At 55.2% G+C, this 18092-nt stretch overlaps 2 protein-coding genes across 7 annotated transcripts in view; one reads left to right on the forward strand and one right to left on the reverse strand.

The window, feature by feature from the left end:
• ANGPTL2 (angiopoietin like 2) overlaps positions 1 to 14931 on the reverse strand; it is a 35683-nt gene extending 20752 nt beyond the window's left edge. Inside the window, exons 1-2 of the mRNA XM_007471711.1 lie at positions 14443 to 14931; positions 653 to 1518 (exon numbers count right to left, since the gene is read on the reverse strand). Coding sequence (XP_007471773.1) covers positions 653 to 1469 — 817 coding nt within the window. The 5' untranslated portion in view covers positions 1470 to 1518; positions 14443 to 14931. The remainder of the gene's footprint in view (positions 1 to 652; positions 1519 to 14442) is intronic.
• RALGPS1 (Ral GEF with PH domain and SH3 binding motif 1) overlaps positions 1 to 18092 on the forward strand; it is a 301912-nt gene that overhangs the window by 187225 nt on the left and 96595 nt on the right. The gene's annotated exons all lie outside the window — the stretch shown is intronic.

Consider the following 18092-nt stretch of genomic DNA (forward strand, 5'->3'; position numbering starts at 1 on the left):
AAAAAAAAAAAAAAAAAAAAACCTACCAGCAGCCCCATTCCTCCCCCATGATGATATTTTGAGAATTACCATCTTTATTTAAGATGAAACATGTATTTAAGAGTGTATGGAATCATCACTGAAAATTCTAGATGCAGCCGACGCTAGGAAATGTGTGGGCTTTAGAAAGTACTCCTTCCTCCCCCGCCAGCCCCTCCCTACAGTGTGTTCATCATACTTCTGCTGTGATAACACTTTCTTTTCCTCTGGTCTGTTGTTTCTTCCGTGAGCATTTACTAAATGCCAGTTCTGTGCCAGGCACAGTACGAGAGCTTGCAGGAGAGACATCCTACCTGCCAATACAGAGCACCTCTTGCAGAGCCCAGAAGACTCAGGCCTGGGTTTTTCCCTATCAGAAGCCAGAAAACACTTGTTGTCTTCTGAGATTCCCCTGTTGCCTGCTTCTACCTTGGAGCATCCACCTGAGGAATGTCCCCCTCTCACCCCACCGGCTCCTGCGGCTTGGCCCAAGGGACCGCTGGGGGATTGATTGCGCAAGCCTTTGGCCCGGCTTCAACTTGCCGCGGCTCTTCCCCCGCTTGTGGTCACAGCCAAGGGAAGCCTGGTCCCCGACTCTGAGGCCCAGATGTTGCAGGTTCCCGGAAGGACTTACCCGACGGCTTGTCTGTGGAGGATGGGAGGCTGGTGAGGGTGGGCATGGTGGGCAGAGGGGGCGGCAGCACCTTCAGGTTCTGGTCGCTCTGGATCTCATTGGTGGAGATCTGGTTGATGATGCGGTTGTAGGGGGGCGGCTGGTAGACGCGGGGCGGGGCGGCGGGGGGCGGCTGGGGCACAGGCCGGGCGACAGGCACCCGCTGGCAGTGCTCCTCCAGCTGCGCGATGATCTCTGACTGGTTGTGGGCCAGTGTGGCCAGGTGCTGGTACTTGTGCTCCAGGTCCTTGTACTTGCTGGCCAGCTGCAGCATGTCAGCCGTCTGGTTGAGGATCCTGTTCTCCAGCTGGGAGAGCTCGAGCGCATTGTCCCGCTTGCGGATGATCTCGTGCAGGAGCTGCATGTAGAGCTGTGTGACCCGTGAGTTCATGTTGCGGCTTTCCTTGCGCAGCAGCTTCACCTCGCTCACGATGCCGCCGTCCACCTCCACGAGCTGCTGCAGCGTCTCGATCTGCCGCTTCTGCTTGAGCAGCTCGTTGTTGAGCAGCTCCAGCTCCTGCTTGTGCACCCGGTTCTCCAGGAGCACCTCGGGCTCCTTGGAGTTGACGCAGATGGCGCCCGTGACCCGCTGCTGGGGAACGATGAAGGTGTAGGTGCACTTGTCCGAGGACTCGCCGGCCCGCTTGTACCTGTTCAGGTAGATGAACTCGCTGGGCGAGCCCTCCTCTGTGCCCTCAAAGCCCTCCTTCTGGCCCATAGCCGCTCCCAGGGCGGCCAGCAGTCCCAGCCACCAGCACGTCACGCACAGCGGCCTCATGGTCCTTGCAAAGTGGGGGTTCTTCTTTGAGAGCAGAGACTATGAAACCCTGAAAGTAAACAGAAGGGGAGACTCAGTAAGGGTCCTGTCACTGCCAGCGGCCTGTGCCATAGGTGAGCTCAGCCTTCTTATCAGGCAGATGTTTCCTAAAACGCAGCTTCAGGAGGCAGCCCTTCCGGGAGCCACAGAAGGAAACAGGCAGGCCCGGCAGAGGTAGGAAGGAAACAGGGGGGGACCGGGCATCTGAAGGCAGCAGGCCGAGGCCCCGCCGCTCCTGGAGCCTGAGAACCACACGAGGGCAGCTTGAAGCTGGGAGGGGAGGCAGAGGAAGGGTTGTCCCATCTCCCTCCTCCTCTGCCTCCCACTCCTCAGACCATTTAGCCTCCCCCTGGACGTGCCCTTTGTAACACCCATCACAGTTGAGATGAATCTGAATTCTGTGTGATCTCTTCATGGATCTACGCTCCATAAAGGCCAGTGCTGTGTCTGTTTCCATCCTGTATCCCCAGGATGCTGCACTAAGCAAGCTTTCTGCAATATTTGTTAAATGAATGATTTGCTAGACATAGTATGGATGTGTTCAGTTTGTAATGAACAGTGTCAATGGAGGGATGTGTCTAGTCACGTGGCTTTGGTCTGTGTGTTAGCCAAGCTACAGAGCCCAAACAGGAGCAAACAACTCTTCTAAATCCAGATATTTCCAGCAGCCAGTAACTGCACGGTCCCCATCACTGCAACGTGATTAAGCCAGGTGGGAGAAGAAAACAGACACGTGTCTCCAGATTTGTTTCAGTTCTATTCTTAGACCACTTGTTCCTTCCCCAGATATCCATTGAACATCTGTGGTATGCCAGACGGTGTGCTGGCTGCTGGGGATGCAGCTGCAAACAGGACAGAGCCAGCCCCTGCCCTCACGGGGCTTACCCATCATTACACAGCCCCTAAGTGCCGTGAGGCAGAAGCAGTGTATCCAGTGGAAGGGTAGAACAGGGAACTGACCTAACCAGAGGGGTCAGGAAAGCTTCTCTGAGAAAGTGACCTTTATGCTGACCCTGGAGTGTTGAGTAGGAGTGAGCCAGGCCAAGAGGGAGGGGACAGGCGTGCACAGATCGCTCCTCTCGCCTACTCAAGGACGTGGCTCCAGCAGCTCTCCCCCAGCTCTCCGGCATGATCACATTTTTTCTACAGTCATGCTGTTATTTCTTTCAACTTAAAGAGAATCCTCTCTTGACCTCACATCCCTTCTCCAGCTACCGTTCCATTTCTGTGCTCCCCTTTCTAGCAAAACCCTCTGAAGAGTTGCCCACACCCACTGTTTCCAGAAAGTCCCTCTCCTCCTGTTCTCTCTTGAGCGCATCCCCATCAGGCCTGGCCCCGTCCCCTCAGTTCCGAGTGTCCTAGACAGGATCGCCAGGGGCCTCACTTGCCAGACCAAATGGCCAGTTCCTGGTCCTCACTGATACTTTGCCTCTCAGCACCCGGGGGACATGGCAGATCACTCCCTCCTTGGACTTCCTTCCCCAAACACCACCCTTGCTTCCTGTCTCACTGGCTACTCCTCAGTCTCCTTTGCTGGTCCATCCCCAACCCTGTCCTGGGCAGGGAGGGGGTGGACAGAGCTCAGTCCTCAGACGTCTTCTGTACCTTGGTGATCTCATCCATTCTAGCCTGGGCCTCACCCTGAGTCCAGACTCATATATCCAACTGCCTCTTCGACATTTCTGTTCAACTACTACTGCTGCCACTGCTACCGCGCATCTCAACCGTAACTCGTCCGGAAATGAACTCCTGGGGTTCCCCACATCTCCATCCCAGCCTGTTCATCCCAGTTTCTCCTGCGTTAGCAAATGGCAACTCTATTCTGATTGCTCAGGCCAACGAACTTCGAGTCATCCTTGACTCCTTTCTTCCCGTCATACCCCACATCTGATTCACCACCAAATTATAATAGCAATATCCTGGGACTGTTCCCAGGATCCTATTGCTTCTCTCCACCTCCCCTGGTACAGCCCACCTTCACCTCTTGCCTGGACCTGACTGGTCTCCCTGCTCCCGCACTTGCCCATTACAGCATCTCCTCAGCCCAGCAGCCAGAGTGAACCTTGTAAAAAAGTCAGATCAAGTCACCCTTCTACTCAGAATCCCCTGGTGTCTCCTCGTCTTGGAGAAAAAGCTAACGGGTCTCTAAGGCCCCCCGCTCTGGCCCCACTCCCTCCCTGACCTCGTCTCGCACTTGCTCCAGCCATGCTGGCTTCCCGGGCGTTCCTCAAGCGCACCGATGGCGCGGGACCTTTGCACTTGACCTGGCCTAGAACACTCTCGGCCCCTTCCGTGTTGCACACTCCCCCCCGCCGCTTTCAGGTCTTTGCTGAAATATCACCTTCCCAGTGAGGCCTTCCCTGCTTACTTAAAATTGTGACCTCGCCACCTTCCCCCTCCAGAGTCCTTGTCACCATCAGGCATGTAGTGTCTCCCTTCCAACCCCCGAGAGTGGAAGCTCCGTGAGGGCAGGGGGCTTGTCTGTTTTGGTCACTCCTCACCCGTAGTGCCTAGCACAGGGCCTGGAATATGTAGGAGCTCAGTGAATATTTGTGGACTGAATGAAAAGACACAGCCACCGACAGTTGCCATGAAGTGGGGAGTGCTACGAAAAGGGGTGTAGCAGGCGGGGCCGGGGAGCCCCCGGCAAGTGACTGCCTGAGGGCGTGGGCGTGTATTACATTTATTACTACCATCTCTAACATCCACTTAGTGAGTGCCCACTGTGTACCCGACCCTGCACTCAACATTTTGCAAGGGTTTTCTACTTCATTGAATTCTCACAATGGCTTCTTGGTAGATAACTGTTGTTTTTTCCGTTTTAGTTTTTTTGTTGTTGTTATTTGTTTTTTGTTTGTTTGTTTGGCCGCCACGCGCAGCATGCGGGATGTTAGTTCCCCGACCAGGGATCGAACCCACACCCCGTGCAGTGGAAGCACAGAGTCTTAACCACTGGACCGCCAGGGAGGTCCCTCCATTTTGCAGATGAGGAAACTGAGACTCAGCGAGGCTAAGTGACTTGCCTAAAATCACACAGCTAGAAGGTGGCAGAACCAGGACTCAGCCCTGGCCTGATGTACTCAAACCTTCAAACTCTTAATGACTACACAGAAACGTTCTTAATCTGGTTTCTAGTAATAAAGTATTAGCATCATGACTTTCTGTTTTCACATTAATTTACCCTAAAATAACAACCATGACACAGAACCTGAAGGTTTTGTCTTCCCCAGACCCCTCTGGGGGCTTCTCTGGTGGGCAGCCTGGACAGCAGGAAGTTACAGAACAGACCCCGTGCTCTCCAGGGCCACGCTGAGCTGCTTTCCACTTGAATGAGGAAGCCCCAGCTTGGTTCCGAAGGCCAGCTCAGGCCTTTCAGGCCAGGCAGAGAAAGGTGTTTGGAGCCTCTGGTGTGGGTTGAACTATGAGGTTAGGGCTGCAGTGACGTTAGTGTAAACCTCGCTGAGTTTGTGAGCGTTTGCCTAGTTTCCAGCGCACTTTTAGCTGCTCCTGTGCCGGCGGCCACACCCAACCCACACCAATGGGGAGGAGCCGCCCTCCTGGCCTGGGCCGGCCTGCCGGCGCTGCCTTCCCACAGGCCGCTCACCTGCCTCTCCATGCTGCTGTGTTGCTGATTGCGGATGCCAGCGAGGGCTCCACCTTGGCCAAGTTACTGCCACAGGACCAGGAAGGCAACTTGGCTTCAGGCCTCGAGACCTGGCATGGTGGCACTGTTTACCACTGAGTTCTGTCCCCTCCCAAGTGTGGGCTCTCACAGCTTCCCAGGCAAAGTTCTGTGCCCTTGGGCTTGAGATCCTGAAGGCTGAGCCTCTTCTGTGAAGTGGGGTGATCCAACCCACCTTGCACAGTAGCTAAGGACTGTGGAAGTGCTTCCAAAACCAGAGGTGGGGATGGCATGATAGCAGCATGAGAGCACCAGCAAAGCCGACTGGCGGCGAGGAGTGCTGACCACACTCCGGCAGTGTGTCCAGCACGTGTACCATCTCCTTGATCCTACCATCCCCCCCAAGGAGATACCAGGACTAACTGTCCCATTTGACAGCCGAGGGCCTTGTTCCATGTCACAGAGCTGGGCCTGCCCAGGAGTTCTGTCTAGCCTCACCTCCCACCCTGAAGGAGTCCGCTGGTTGGACTGGTCCTCGCTGTCGTGGGGTCCCTAGCATCTCACACAGCACTGGGCACAGAGCGGGGAGGCACCAGACGTGCAAACGCAGTCAGAAACATTGCAGTCTTTAAAGAGCATTTCTTGTAGCTGTTCAATTAAAAAGAGAACGAAACTTGACGGTTAACACTCCTACAGCTTTTTAGGTTCACGAGGCCCTGTACATACACATTATCTGTGTAATCACCACGACCTTCAGAGCCGGTTAGTAGTATTATGCCCATTTTGATGGTGAGAAAACTGAAGCTCAAGAGGGCGTCAGGTAACTTGCTCAAGGTTGCACTGCTGCTGGTGGGACCAGTCGTGAAGCCACACGATTTTGGGTCTTACTGTCACATTTCTGTGGGGTCTGGGCTTGGCGGGAGTGACCTGGAGCCAATCGGGTTACAAGAAGGAAGGGAAGGAACAGGGCACTGTGCTAGGTGCCTGACATACACTGTCCCAGGGAATCCAGCAAGGTTGGTATTCCCCCTAGTTTATAAATGGGGGCACCAAAACCCGGACAGGCTAAGTGACTTGCCCAGGAGCACATGGCAGACAAGAGCCAGAGCTGACTCAGCCTAGAGCTGGGGTCAGCCTGACACCAAGGGCTGTGCTCTTTGTGCTGCCCTGGGCCTTGGAGTAATTTATTTTCCTTAAAGGTTCCAACCCCCTCCTCAGTTTTTTGCAAGTTTGGCAGTTCTTAATGGGCAGTAATGAGCTTGTTTACTTTTGCTCTCTTGATATTTATTCAACTAATTGCATCCCAAGAGAAATAACTCCCCAGCATTCCAGCCATCTTAGGCCTGGAGAAGAACTCAACTCCAATCGAAGAGATGCTCCTCAGTTTCTTCCTATGACCAACAAAGAAAAGCAAATCCAACTGTTTTCCTTTGGCTTCAAAGTGAAGACAAAAATGATTCTTGAAATTGCCTTTCCACATTGTATTGTGAGGAGTTTCCATTATGCACGGGTTTCCCTCCCCACAACTGGGGCTGGTGCGACTGAGCCACATGATGGGCTCTGCACACTGGGAGGCCACCTCCCCAGGGTCTGGGTCCCACCCAGCCTCCGGTGGGTAGCTCTAGGTGTCCCTGTTTGGCCTGCTGTGGTGGGATCCCACACCGCGTGTCCATGTCCCTCTCAGCACTGCAGCCCCGCAGCCCAGGTGAGGGGCCACTTTGTGGAAAGAATCGTTTTCATAAGACAGAGCTGTGTGTCCTGCCCTGTGGCAGAAGCTGCTTTCCTGGGGTCACCTTGTGAGTTCTCACCCCAAAGGGTAGGAATAAGAAAATTTCAAATACTGAAAAAAATAGTAACTACAACCAGTTATCACCATGATCCAAGCACTTTATAAACATTATCTCACTTTATCCTCCCAACAGCCCTGGGAGGGAAGCCGTTATTTCAGGGTTGCCGTGCATGGTGGCCCAGGTTGTGCACTATGCAACCCTAGGGAGCACAAGTCACATTAGTCTTTGTAGTTTTGTATGTTTAAATCACAGCAATATTCTAATTCCCACAAAGACGCTTTTAAGGCTAACGGCAGAGCTGACAGTTGTCCCCATTGCAGGTGAGCAAACTATTGAGATTCAAAGTCCATGAGCCATTTTGCCCAAAGTTACCAGCTTAACTAAGTAGCAGTTGGTAACAGAACCCCAAGATATATACCATGCTGCATGTATGGAAGTGACAGGAAAACTCAAAGGAGATTGTTCTCTGACAACTGCCCCCACTCCAAAGCAGGGGGAGAACAGGAGAGCTCTTGCAACCCCTGGGACTGCTGGCCCTGAATTAAATCCAGCTCCCAGGATGGTGTTTCTTCATTAGTCCACGTTGTAGTCCTGTCTGGGGGCTCACAGAACCCATCCCTCCCTCCCCAGCCAGCCCTGCCCCATCATTCTGTGATCACAGATGAAAGCCAGGTATGAGTCCAGGCCAGAGGCACTGCAGGAGGCCTGAGAAGTGGGCCCCTTTCAAGGCAGCAAGGGAATCTGGAACTGCCACCTGGCCCCAGTGTGCCCGGCGGGCCCCTGACAGGAAGCTAGGAACTTGAGCTGCACTTGAGTGAGTCTGATGGAGCCGAGCATGAATCGTGATGTTAAACCAACATCAGGACAGAAAGAAAAAAATCAAAACTTTGAAGTTGACAAACAGTTTTTCCTGCCAAAGCTGGTTGGGATGTATGATGTGCAGTTAGGTAGTACCAAACCAATTGGTAATCCAGGATGAGAGAGGGATCCAGATAAAGGAAAATTCCAGAAGAAATGGCCCTAGAGGGCCCAGCTGACCACATGACCAATAGGATAGATAATAACAGCTACCATTTGTTTGTTGTGAACTTACTGTGTGCTCAGCCATGCTCTATCTCATTGGTGCTTACAACCCTGTGAATAGGGGACCACGCACGCTGGTTGGCCCCAGTTAAGAACTATTATCTTATTAATTATTGACAGCACCCTGTTTTATTCTCAAAAGTGTCCTGATTGGGTAACAAACTATTTGGTCTCCTTACCTAGGAGAAAGGTATTATTATCTGTATTTGCAGTAGAGGAAACCCAGGTCCAGAAAGGTTAGGTCACTTGCCTAAGGTCCCTTGGAGTAAGTATCGGGACTGGGATTCAGCTGTCGACTGCAAGGTCCATGTCCTCACCTCCATCAAGAGAGTCTCTCCAACCAGTTTGAGTAAAAGGTGCCTGTCTGTTTGCTTAATGGCCAAGATGCAGATTACTTTTTAGTGACTCTTGACTGACAAAGTAGAAATAGCTTTCAGGTCGGCACAAGGGTGAGTCTTGTTGGATGTTAGAAACAGTTCTTGATTATCCAAGTGGCGAGACCCCAAAGTGGGCATCTAGGATGAGCAGTGGTGTCCTCACCTTAGAAACCCTGGAGAAGGAACTGTGCATCACTTGTCCTGGTGATTCACCGCCAGCCTGGAGGCCAGGGAGGGAATAGCCACATCTCCAACTGCTATCCCTTCCCAGCCTAGGATTCTGTGAATCATCCCCACCAAAAGTCAGTGTGGGTACCCAGGGAGTCTGGAGCTGATTCCCAGACCCTGTCAGTTCAACTCTAATAAGACCTTCGAATGAGCCGTTTTTCCAGCCAGCCAGCCTTCCATCCACTTAGCCTTCCCAGTCAGCCCGCCATTGTGTATTGCTGCATCCTGGGTCCAGCCCTGTCGTGGGTTCTGGGAACACAGGCGTGAGCCAGGGAAGCAGGTAGGTAGGATCAGACGGATTTGCCTGGAAGAGTGGCAGTGGAGGGTCGAATCTGCCTGATGCTCCTGCCACTGGTGTGTTGCTGGCTCCAGGGCAGGGCTGAGTTCATGGAGGAGGCAGGTTGTGGCCATACTGTGAGCGCATGGGGCAGGAGGGGATGTGGTTAGGCGGTGGGGGCTGGTTGCCTTTGCCAGGGGGACGAGGGTGCTGCTGTTCCTTTTCCACGGTACATTATTTGGGAACCATTTTGAGGTGGTCCCAAAGCCTGCGCAGTGAGCCCTCTGTGCCAGGAGCCTCAGCCAGCAGAGCAGAGGCAGGAGAGTCTGCAGAAGCCATTTCAGAGCCCGGCTCCTGCGTTGGCTGCTGCATTTCCGGCAGTGCCTCGTGTGCTCTGGAGCCCTGGAACTGGGGGAGCCTCAGACGGGAGAGAACAGCTAGGGACTGGGTGGACAGCACTGTCCCAGGGCAGCTTCCTGGGAAATCCGGACCTTGCCTGGAGCTGCTCTTCTGAGCCAGGCTGAGTGGTTGGCACCATGGCCACCTTGGCCTGTTGGCAGGGCCTATCCCCTGAGCACTGGGACAACCACTTTGTGCCTACCTCACTGATCCCAGCAATTCTGTAAGGCAGGGGCTATGATTATCCCCATTTCACAGATGAAGAAACAGAGGTAAGGATGAAGTCTTGCCCAGGCCTCAGAGCTACCAAGTGGTGGAGCTAGGCTTGGAACCAGGTTTGTGGACTCCATAGCCAGCTTTCCTACCCACACAGTCCTTCCTGGCCTCCCTGCCCTCAGCCGCTCTCTCCCCTGCACTCTGCACTGCCTGCAGCTCCAGGCCTATCTCTCTAAAACACACATCTGGTCTTGTCAGTGTCCTGCCGAAAGACAGAGCCTGTGTTATCATGCCTCCCTGCGTCTGCACGTGCTGTTCTTTTTGCCTCGTCACCTTCCCTGTGTCCTGCCTGATGCACGCCTGCCTTCCTTGCTAAGTTGACCTTCTCAGTGAAGCTGGCCGTTCACAGGGAGGGCCCCCTCCCTCCTCCAGCTCCCAGAAGCAGCTGGGGCTGCTTCCATCACAGCCCCCAAGATACAGCATGTCTGGTTCTCTACCCCAGACGGCAAGCTTCTTAAAAGCGGGGTCAGGGCGGTTCCCCCTCTGAATACCCAATAGCCAGGATGGCACCTGGGATACTAAATAGGAATTCAAGGACTTCATTCATTGAACATATTTCCTGAGCATTTCCTCTGTGCCAGCCACTGTGCTGGGGGCTGGAGATAGAGCAGGAGCAAGGTGGGTGCCTGCCCTCCGGGGGCCACAGTGTCTGGGTCTGAGTCTCCCTCCCTCCCTCCTTCCTTCCCTCCTTCGTTCATTCATTCAAATCCCTTCTCGCCCTGTCCCCAGTGGGTATTGGAGGTCCAGCAGTGACTGAGAGATCCCACCTTTCCCTCATGGGGGCTGAGGTGGGTCCATCTTGGGCAGGACTTTGGTCGTTCCTGGAGCTGGGCGGGTCCTCAGGCATCTCTCAGAGATAAGAACAGAGTTCATTCTGGGCTTTTCTGAGGTGGTTTTGGGCATGCCTTTCTGGAGGACTAGGCAGCAGCGGCAGGCTGAGGCTCTGGGGCTGCTGGCCCCAAGACAGGCTGGTTTCACCAGAGAATCCACCTAACACAATAGCTTGATTGTGAGAGGGCTGGCTCCCCCAACCCAGCACGTTAACATGTCTGTGATCAGAATGTGTCTTAAAACTGATGTGTACGTGGAACGGGACATTGTAACATTCTAACTCCCCTCCCAAGGCCGTTATTAAGTCAGTCATACGGCTTATGGTCGTTGTGTGGGAATGTGGTTTTGTCATAGAAACTACCCTCAGAATGAGGTTCTGATGTGACCCATCTATCACCACAAACTCCTAGCTGCTAGTGGCTGAATAACCCTTCTATTTGGGGTGTTTCATATAAATTCGCAGAAAAGAAATGCTATTCAATGGATTGATTCATTCTTGAGATTCCCGCAGTGTGTTTGTCCGGGATGGCAGTGGGCTGGGGTGGAACGGGCCCAGATCTGGGCTTGGATCCTTGCTTTTTGGCCCGCTAGTGGAGAGACCTTGGCAGAGGTGCTGCACCCGCTGACCCTCAGTTCCCTCTTCTGTAAAATGGGGACAGCGCCACGCATCTCACAGTTCCCTCTTAGCGCCACACGCCGCCTCCTTACAGGTCTCCCACTGTTGTGCGTTTGTGTGATTATTAGATTCACTTTCTCCCTCCTCCCACTGGGCTGTGGGCGTCCTGAAGCAGAACGCCTCCCCCATCTGACTGCTCTCAATTGAGACCAGTTTGGACAAAGTGGGCTGTGACTCAGAGAGAGGCCAGAAGCTGAATGTACTTGCCTTGGGCGGGGCTGCTGCCTGTTCTGTTTGTTCTGCTGTAGCTGCCAGTTACGGCTCCCGGATCTCTTCTCCGGAATTGCTAACGTGTGGCCGGTGTAGGCCTTGAAGACCTGAGCTCAGGTTCTGCAGCCCTTGGAGTCTCCAAGTTAGGAACGTGGGAAACACACCAGTGGTATCTCAGGCACATAGATGACTGCTGGCCCGAGGCTCTGCCCCACTGAGCTGGTGCAGAGTTCCATGGAGCTGCCGGGGGCGGCAGCCATACAGAGCACCAGCTGCGCAGGGTTCTGAGCTGACAGCCTGGCTTGGAATCCAGGTCCACCTCTCATTGACTGTGCTACCGCAGGCGTGCTGTGTAGCTGTGCTGAGGCTTGGTTGTAAGAGGGGTGGCGACGAGGCCTGTACTGTCTCAGAGGTAGGCTTCTGTGACATAAGCAGGTAAGCACGTGGCTTTCAGATGGGATGGTGCAGCGTCTCTAGGACACCAACCAAAACAGACTTGACTGCGAGACACCTTGAACAGGGCATTGGAGTGAGGCAGGGAAAGGCGTGGACTTTGGAGCCATACTGACCAGGGTTCACATTCCCACAGAATCACCAACGGTGTGACCTTGGGCAGGCTGCTTAACTTCTCCGAGCCTTTGTTTTCTCATCTGTAAAATGTGATGCTAAAACTGGAACCTGCCTCCTAAGGTTGTAGCGAGGATGAAATGAGATACTGCATGTGCCTTACTTAGCCCAGTGGTACTTAATAAATCACTGTGTGATGGAGAAATGGCTTAGTTGCTCAGCCCATGAAAGTGCAGGAATACCGTGCAGTCCCTTCCTGGGCTATGTGCTTCACACATTTTTGTCTGCCTTTACTGAATAATAATTAAGCTAATTTGTGTTAGGCAGGCCTGTGAGGTCAGTCAGAGTCTCTACTTGGCCCGGGCTGCCCAGAGAGCATAGTGAGCCACCGTGGTTCCCGGGTGGAGCCAGGAAACCTGCAGCTTCCGCAGCCCCAGAGGCCTTGTGCTAGAGAAGCATATATTTAATGTCAGCTTTCCAAATGCTTCCAAGAGTTTTAATGTCAGCTTTCCAAATGCTTCCAAGAGTTCAGGGACCTCTGGGGCCACAGGAGAGAAGCTACTGTCTGGGGCTAAAATGCATCAGTGTTGGCTGGTATGAAATCCACCAGACTTGGCCATCTATCTTGTGGCCAGACTTGGGTGATGGGGGTGGGGTTTGGGGGAGGGGTCCCTGCCTCACCCTCTACAACCCCAGGACAGGCCTGGCATTGGTCCTCCCGCTTTGTGGACCTCCTGCAGCACGGTGGTAGCTTGCTTTCCTCTCTGCTGGTTCTGGTGAGCGGACCAGCAGGCAGGGGAGAAGTGCTGTGTGAGGGGTGGGATGCTCTTACTGTAAGGCTGGTATCAGATGCACCCGAGGTCCTTTTGTCGGTGCATCTGCACTCCTCCTTCGTGTGGACTTCTAGGATCTGGATGCGCTGCAGTTGCCCCAGACATAAAGCCCCCCTCCTCGGGCTCCTGGGAGGATCCCCAGCGTGGGTGGCAGTAGTGGTCATAGCACTGGCTCAGCCTGGTGGGATTTCCTGACAACCCCAGCAGAATGTATCCAGGATAGAGAATCTGGGTCTCTGCTCTTCTCTCTCTGCAATTCTGATTGTTATGGCTCATAATACTCAGTGACTAATGTTTTCTGAGGCTTTGCCACCCACCAGGTACCGTGCTAAGGCCTTCCCGGTCATGATCCCATGCGCTCCTCCTAGAAAGCAATGGAGCATGGCTCAGAGTGCTGGGTTCAAGTGATGGTGCTGGCATTTACTAACCATGTGGCCTTGGGCACAACACTTAACCTCTGTGCCTCAGTTTCCTCACATGTGAAATGGTGATGACTAACAGTACCTGTGTTATAGGGTGGTTGTGAGGACTCTACCTCTTGGTAAGTGCAATGTAAGTGTTAGTTATTACCAAGAGATGGGCATTACTGTTATCCCATTTTACAGATAAGGAAACTGAGGCTTAGAGAGGGTAAATGATCTGCAAGGGTCACTTAGCTCATAAGTAGAAGAGCTAGGATTTGAGCCTAGCTTGTGAGCACTACCTCACTCTGTCTCAATTTGGAAAAATACATGTGGGGAGCATTTGGCCAGCTTCGGAAGTGGCATTCTCAACTTTCCTCAGAGCCCCGGTGAAAGGGGATCCTTTTCTAAGTAACCGAACTGCCCTCTGGGAGCTCTCGTAATCCCACAGCAGAGGCAATAGCTGACCCGTGACACACATATCACAGGAGAAGAAGGGAGGGATCAGTGAAGAATTTCTGTTTGGAAATGTTATCTAACGAGTGCTTTCAAGGGACTCAGAATGCAGAGCCTGCACCGCCCCCCTGCAGGGTGCCGGGGAAGCCTCATCCTCCCCTGTGTCCTGGCCAGGCCACGTACAGCCTGCTGGAGACCTGGGGCTCCGTCCCGTCCCATCCTGTCCCGTCCCGTGTGAGGAGGGACCAGACGTCCCCGGACCCGCCAGGAAACCAGGGCAGCGCTGCGCCCCGAGTCACAGTGGCAGGAACCTCTGGCTGATGTGTCCCTCCCGGCTCTGGACCCCTCTGCCCCTCTCCTCCCCGGCTGAGGGCATGAGTAGAGGCTGCTCAGCGCCAGGGAACTTTCTGAACGAGGGCTCCCGGCTCTCGCAGGACAGCATTTGCTTTTGCGTGTGCCTCAGCAGAGTCTCCAGCCAGGGTGCATAGGAACCCAAAACTGAAAGACAACTTCCGGAGTCCTCGGGCTAGCCCTGCGTCCGTGACTCCATCGGCCCGCTGGCCCCTCAAGGGCACCCATCCACACAAGCTCACGCTCGCGCACACACCCCGGCTGCGGAGCCCTGCCCAGGAGCCGCCTGCCTTCACCCCAAAGGCTCTTTGTCTGAAGGAGAGTGGGGCTTACTGATGGAGCCCTCGAAACCCCAGCCATGACCTCACGCCCCCAGAACGCCACCCCCTGCCCAGGTGTCCACAGGTCCTGTCCCAGCAGATGCCTCGCAGCAGGAGGGCCCAGCTGCGAGCATCCCGTTCCCCGGCTGGAGGGGTCAGGGTTCTTGAACCCAGAGACCCGGAGCCAGCTGCTGCCTCTTGCCCCCGTCCCTCGGTGCCACAGACTCGGGCTCTTACCTCTTCCCTCCTGCCTGGCTCCCGGGGCAGCTCTCACATGCTTCACCTCGGCCGTCAGCGGGGCAGCCTGGCCATGGCCTCCCTGAGTTGCAGGCTGGACCGGCCGCAGAGCAGCCCTGCCTCACTGGCCTCTGCTCTCTCCGCTCTGCCTCCACAGCGGGGGGCTCCGGCCAGGGATGGGGCGGGGGCTGGCCCGGGGTCCCGCCGGGTGGCTCACGACCTGCCTTCTCTCGCGGGGGCCGGCAGCTGCCCCTGTGCCATGCTCTGCAGGTCCGGAGCTCAGGCGGCACTGCTCAGGGCGCGGGGTCCATCCTCAGGCCGTCTGCGGCAGCCTCATTTGAACTCCCAACTCCTTTGTGGAGCCTTTACATGCTGTCGGAGGAAACTGTGAGCACAGCCTGACCCTGGTTGGCTGCAGGCACTTCTCTCCACCCACCAGTGCAAGAGGATCCCCCAGGCCCCAGAAAGGCTCAGGGCCTCCCCTCAGCCCCAGACAGAGGCGGGCCGCCCGGTGATGTCACACTAGCTCCGGCCCCAGCTGGCCTGGCCCCTCCCGCCCCAGCCTGCTTTGGCGGCCTCGTCGGGCCCCCTCCTTCCTTGGCACGAGCAGCCGGGCCAGCTCTGCTCCCTGGCCCAGCTGCTCCCAAAAGCCCGGGCAGCCCCTGGTGCGCTCTGCCGAGGCAGAGAGCTTCCCCTCTGACTCAGGTAATGGGTTTAGATCCGCCCCAGCTGTGCAGGCAGCGTGTTGGTGTGTGGGCTGCAGGGAGCCGGGTCCTCCCCTGGATCGCTGCCTCTTCCAGGCCTGCCCCGCTGAGCCCCAGTTGGGCAGGCAGGGCAGCCCCGCACAGACGGCCTCTCCCCATCAGCCGCCCTTCTTGGAGGCTTCACTCTTACCTCTAAACCCTGGGGAAGGGAGCCCCAGGCTGTCTGCACAGCAGCCAGCGGGATCTGGGCTGTGAAGTTAGGGAGCAGCAGTGGCTTGGGACAGTGGAAGTACCCACCGGCTGGGGTGGGGGCAGCGCTGGGGAAATGCTCCATCACTTCCCACCTGAGGGGCCTTGGTTGAGTCACTGCATCTCTCCGGGCATCCCTCTCATGCATCAGTAAATGAGCTGAAACAAGTAATCTACCTCCAGGGGCTGCGGCGAAGATTCTATGAGGTCATGCAGGAAAGGCCTTGGCGTAGGGCGAGGAGGCCTTAGTGGACTGAACTCAGGACTCTGGCGTCCAGCAGGTCAGGGCTCGCCCTCCCAGAACTTCCGCTGGGACCTCCCGTCCGGCTCCTTGAGGAACACATGATGGGAGTCCATCGGCACCCTCAGCACAGAGCCTGCCTCATGAATGTTTGTGGAGTCAGAGCAAGAGAGGAGACAGCACTGGACCCCACGCAGCGAGCGGCCTACAGGCTCATTGGCACAGGCCGGGGGGAACGGGCCTGCTGAGTGGGCGGAGGTGAGTCCTGGGAAGGAGCAGCCAGGACAGGTTTGTCCTCTGCCTGGACAACAGCCTTGTGCAGTGTTGGTGGTAACTCTCCTTTCCCTTTTAAAACATTTTCAGTGATGATGGTGGTGGTGATGATGATGTTTGGGTGCAAATTGGGAGAGAAACTCTAGTGGGGCTCTCCGCACCGCTAGGCACAGTGTGTCATGTTCCTGGGTCCACCGTGCTCCTCCCCTCCCCAGGATAGCCACCCCTGTCTCTGCAGAAGGAGAGCACCTTTCCTTCTTGCCTCAGCTTCTCCCATCCTGCTCAGACCTTGTCCTCTGGCAAAGGTGTGTTTTGCCAGAAGACCCCAGCATCTTACAGGCCACCACATTAGCCAGACAGCAGGATGGCACAGAAACCTTCCCCCCGTCGACTCCGGGGGTGAAGGTGTTGCCCGCCCTGTGGATTTTCCAGAGGGCCTGGAGGGTCCTGGTGGGGCCATGGCAGGCTGGGGGCTCAAGACCAGGCGGAGCATATGAGAGGGGCCTAACTTCTTCTGAGCTGCACCCTAGACAGCCTGGATGCAGGCATATTCCCTTCTTTCTCTCCCTCCCTCCTTCTCTGTCTCTGTCTCTGTCTCTCTGTCTCTGTCTCTGTCTCTGTCTCTGTCTCTCTGTCTCTCTCTCTCTCTCTCTCTCTGACCCTCTTTTCCAGGATGTATTTTTTGGGAACCTGCTCTGAGCCAGCACCAGGAAGGCAGAGTCCCTGTTCTCACAGAGCTCGCAGGCCGGAGGGGAGACAGACAGACAGACTTGGGCACCTGAGAAGTGCCAGGCACAGGGAGTATCTAAGCAGGATGTCTGATTAAGCAGTCAGGGCAGGCCCCTGACAGAGTGGTGCTTCAGCTGAAACCTGGAGGATGGGTCAGAGTTAGCAGGTGGTGAGGTTAGAGGGAGGGTGGCCTGGGCGGAGAGAATAGCGCATGAAGTGGCCCCAACAATATCTCCCCGCCACAGTGAGACCTTGACACTCCTCCCAACGAGAGGTAGGATCTCTGCCCCCTCCCCTTGAATCTGGGTGGTTTCTGACTTGCTTGTAACCAGTAGAATGCAGTGGGAGTGACACTACCTGACTGCCAAGACTGGGTGAAAGAAGGCAGTGCAGCTTCTGCCTTGTTTACTGGCACACTCTGTGTTGGCGCCATGAGCCAAGCTGGACCCCAAGAAGTCCAGCTACCCGGAAGCTGCCATGTGAAGACTGCATGTACCATGGGTCCCAGCTGGCAGCTGGCATCAACCCCAGACATGGGAGGAAAGAGGCCCCTCGCCATTGAGTCATCCCCAGCTATAGTGTCTTCCTGCTGAGGCCCCAGACATCAGGCAGCAGAGATAAGCCATCCTAGTGTTCCGTGTCTGAATTCCTGACCCACAGAACCCATGAGGTTAAGGAAATGGTTATTTTAGGCCGCAAAGTTTTGGTGGTAATTTGTTACGCTGCAGTAGTAACAGGAGCAGACCCTGAGGCAAGGGCAACTGTGAATTCTTCCAGGAGCTGAGAGGAGTGCGGTGTGAGGAGAGAAGGGGAGCGTGGCAGAGGATGAGGCCTTGTCAGAGGGGGGACTTCATCCCGAGGGCAGTCAGGAAGCACCGCAAGGTTCTGAGGAGGACAGGGTTCCGGCTTGCTTTTGTTTTTAAGAGGGCCACGCTGGTGTTGACTGGATTGACAGGTGCTGCGGCCGAGGCATCAGAGCTGCTGGGAGTTGGTTGCAGCTGTCTTGGTGAGAGAGGTGATTGGAAGCGGTGGGACCCCCTGGGGCAAGAAGCATTCCCAGGACATCCCCCCTGCTCTGGGAATAGGTGCAGCCCAAGTCCCTTGGTTGCTAAACAGATTTGCTTTCACAATTCCAAGTTCCTGGGATCCCACCAAGTGGGAAAGGAGCAACAGGGTGGCCGTGCCCTGCCCATCTTTCCTCACCCCCTGCCCTGTTGGTGGCCTTGGGCAATCAAGCACACCCCTGGGGAGCCTGAGCTGGGCAGTCAAATTCTGGTTCTACCGCCAGTAGCCCTGAGCCTCACTTTCCTCCTGTGGAAAATGAAGATGATGTAAGGATTTACCCCACAGGGCTGTTGTGAAAATTAAATAAGATGTGACACGTTAAGTGTAACACACATGGTAAGTGCTCAGTAATGTTGGCTCTGGTCGTTTTAGTTGCCCGGAAGTCCCCT

This window comes from Lipotes vexillifer, unplaced genomic scaffold, assembly GCF_000442215.2.
Source record: "Lipotes vexillifer unplaced genomic scaffold, Lipotes_vexillifer_v1.1 scaffold98, whole genome shotgun sequence".
NCBI classification, from domain to species: domain Eukaryota; kingdom Metazoa; phylum Chordata; class Mammalia; order Artiodactyla; family Lipotidae; genus Lipotes; species Lipotes vexillifer.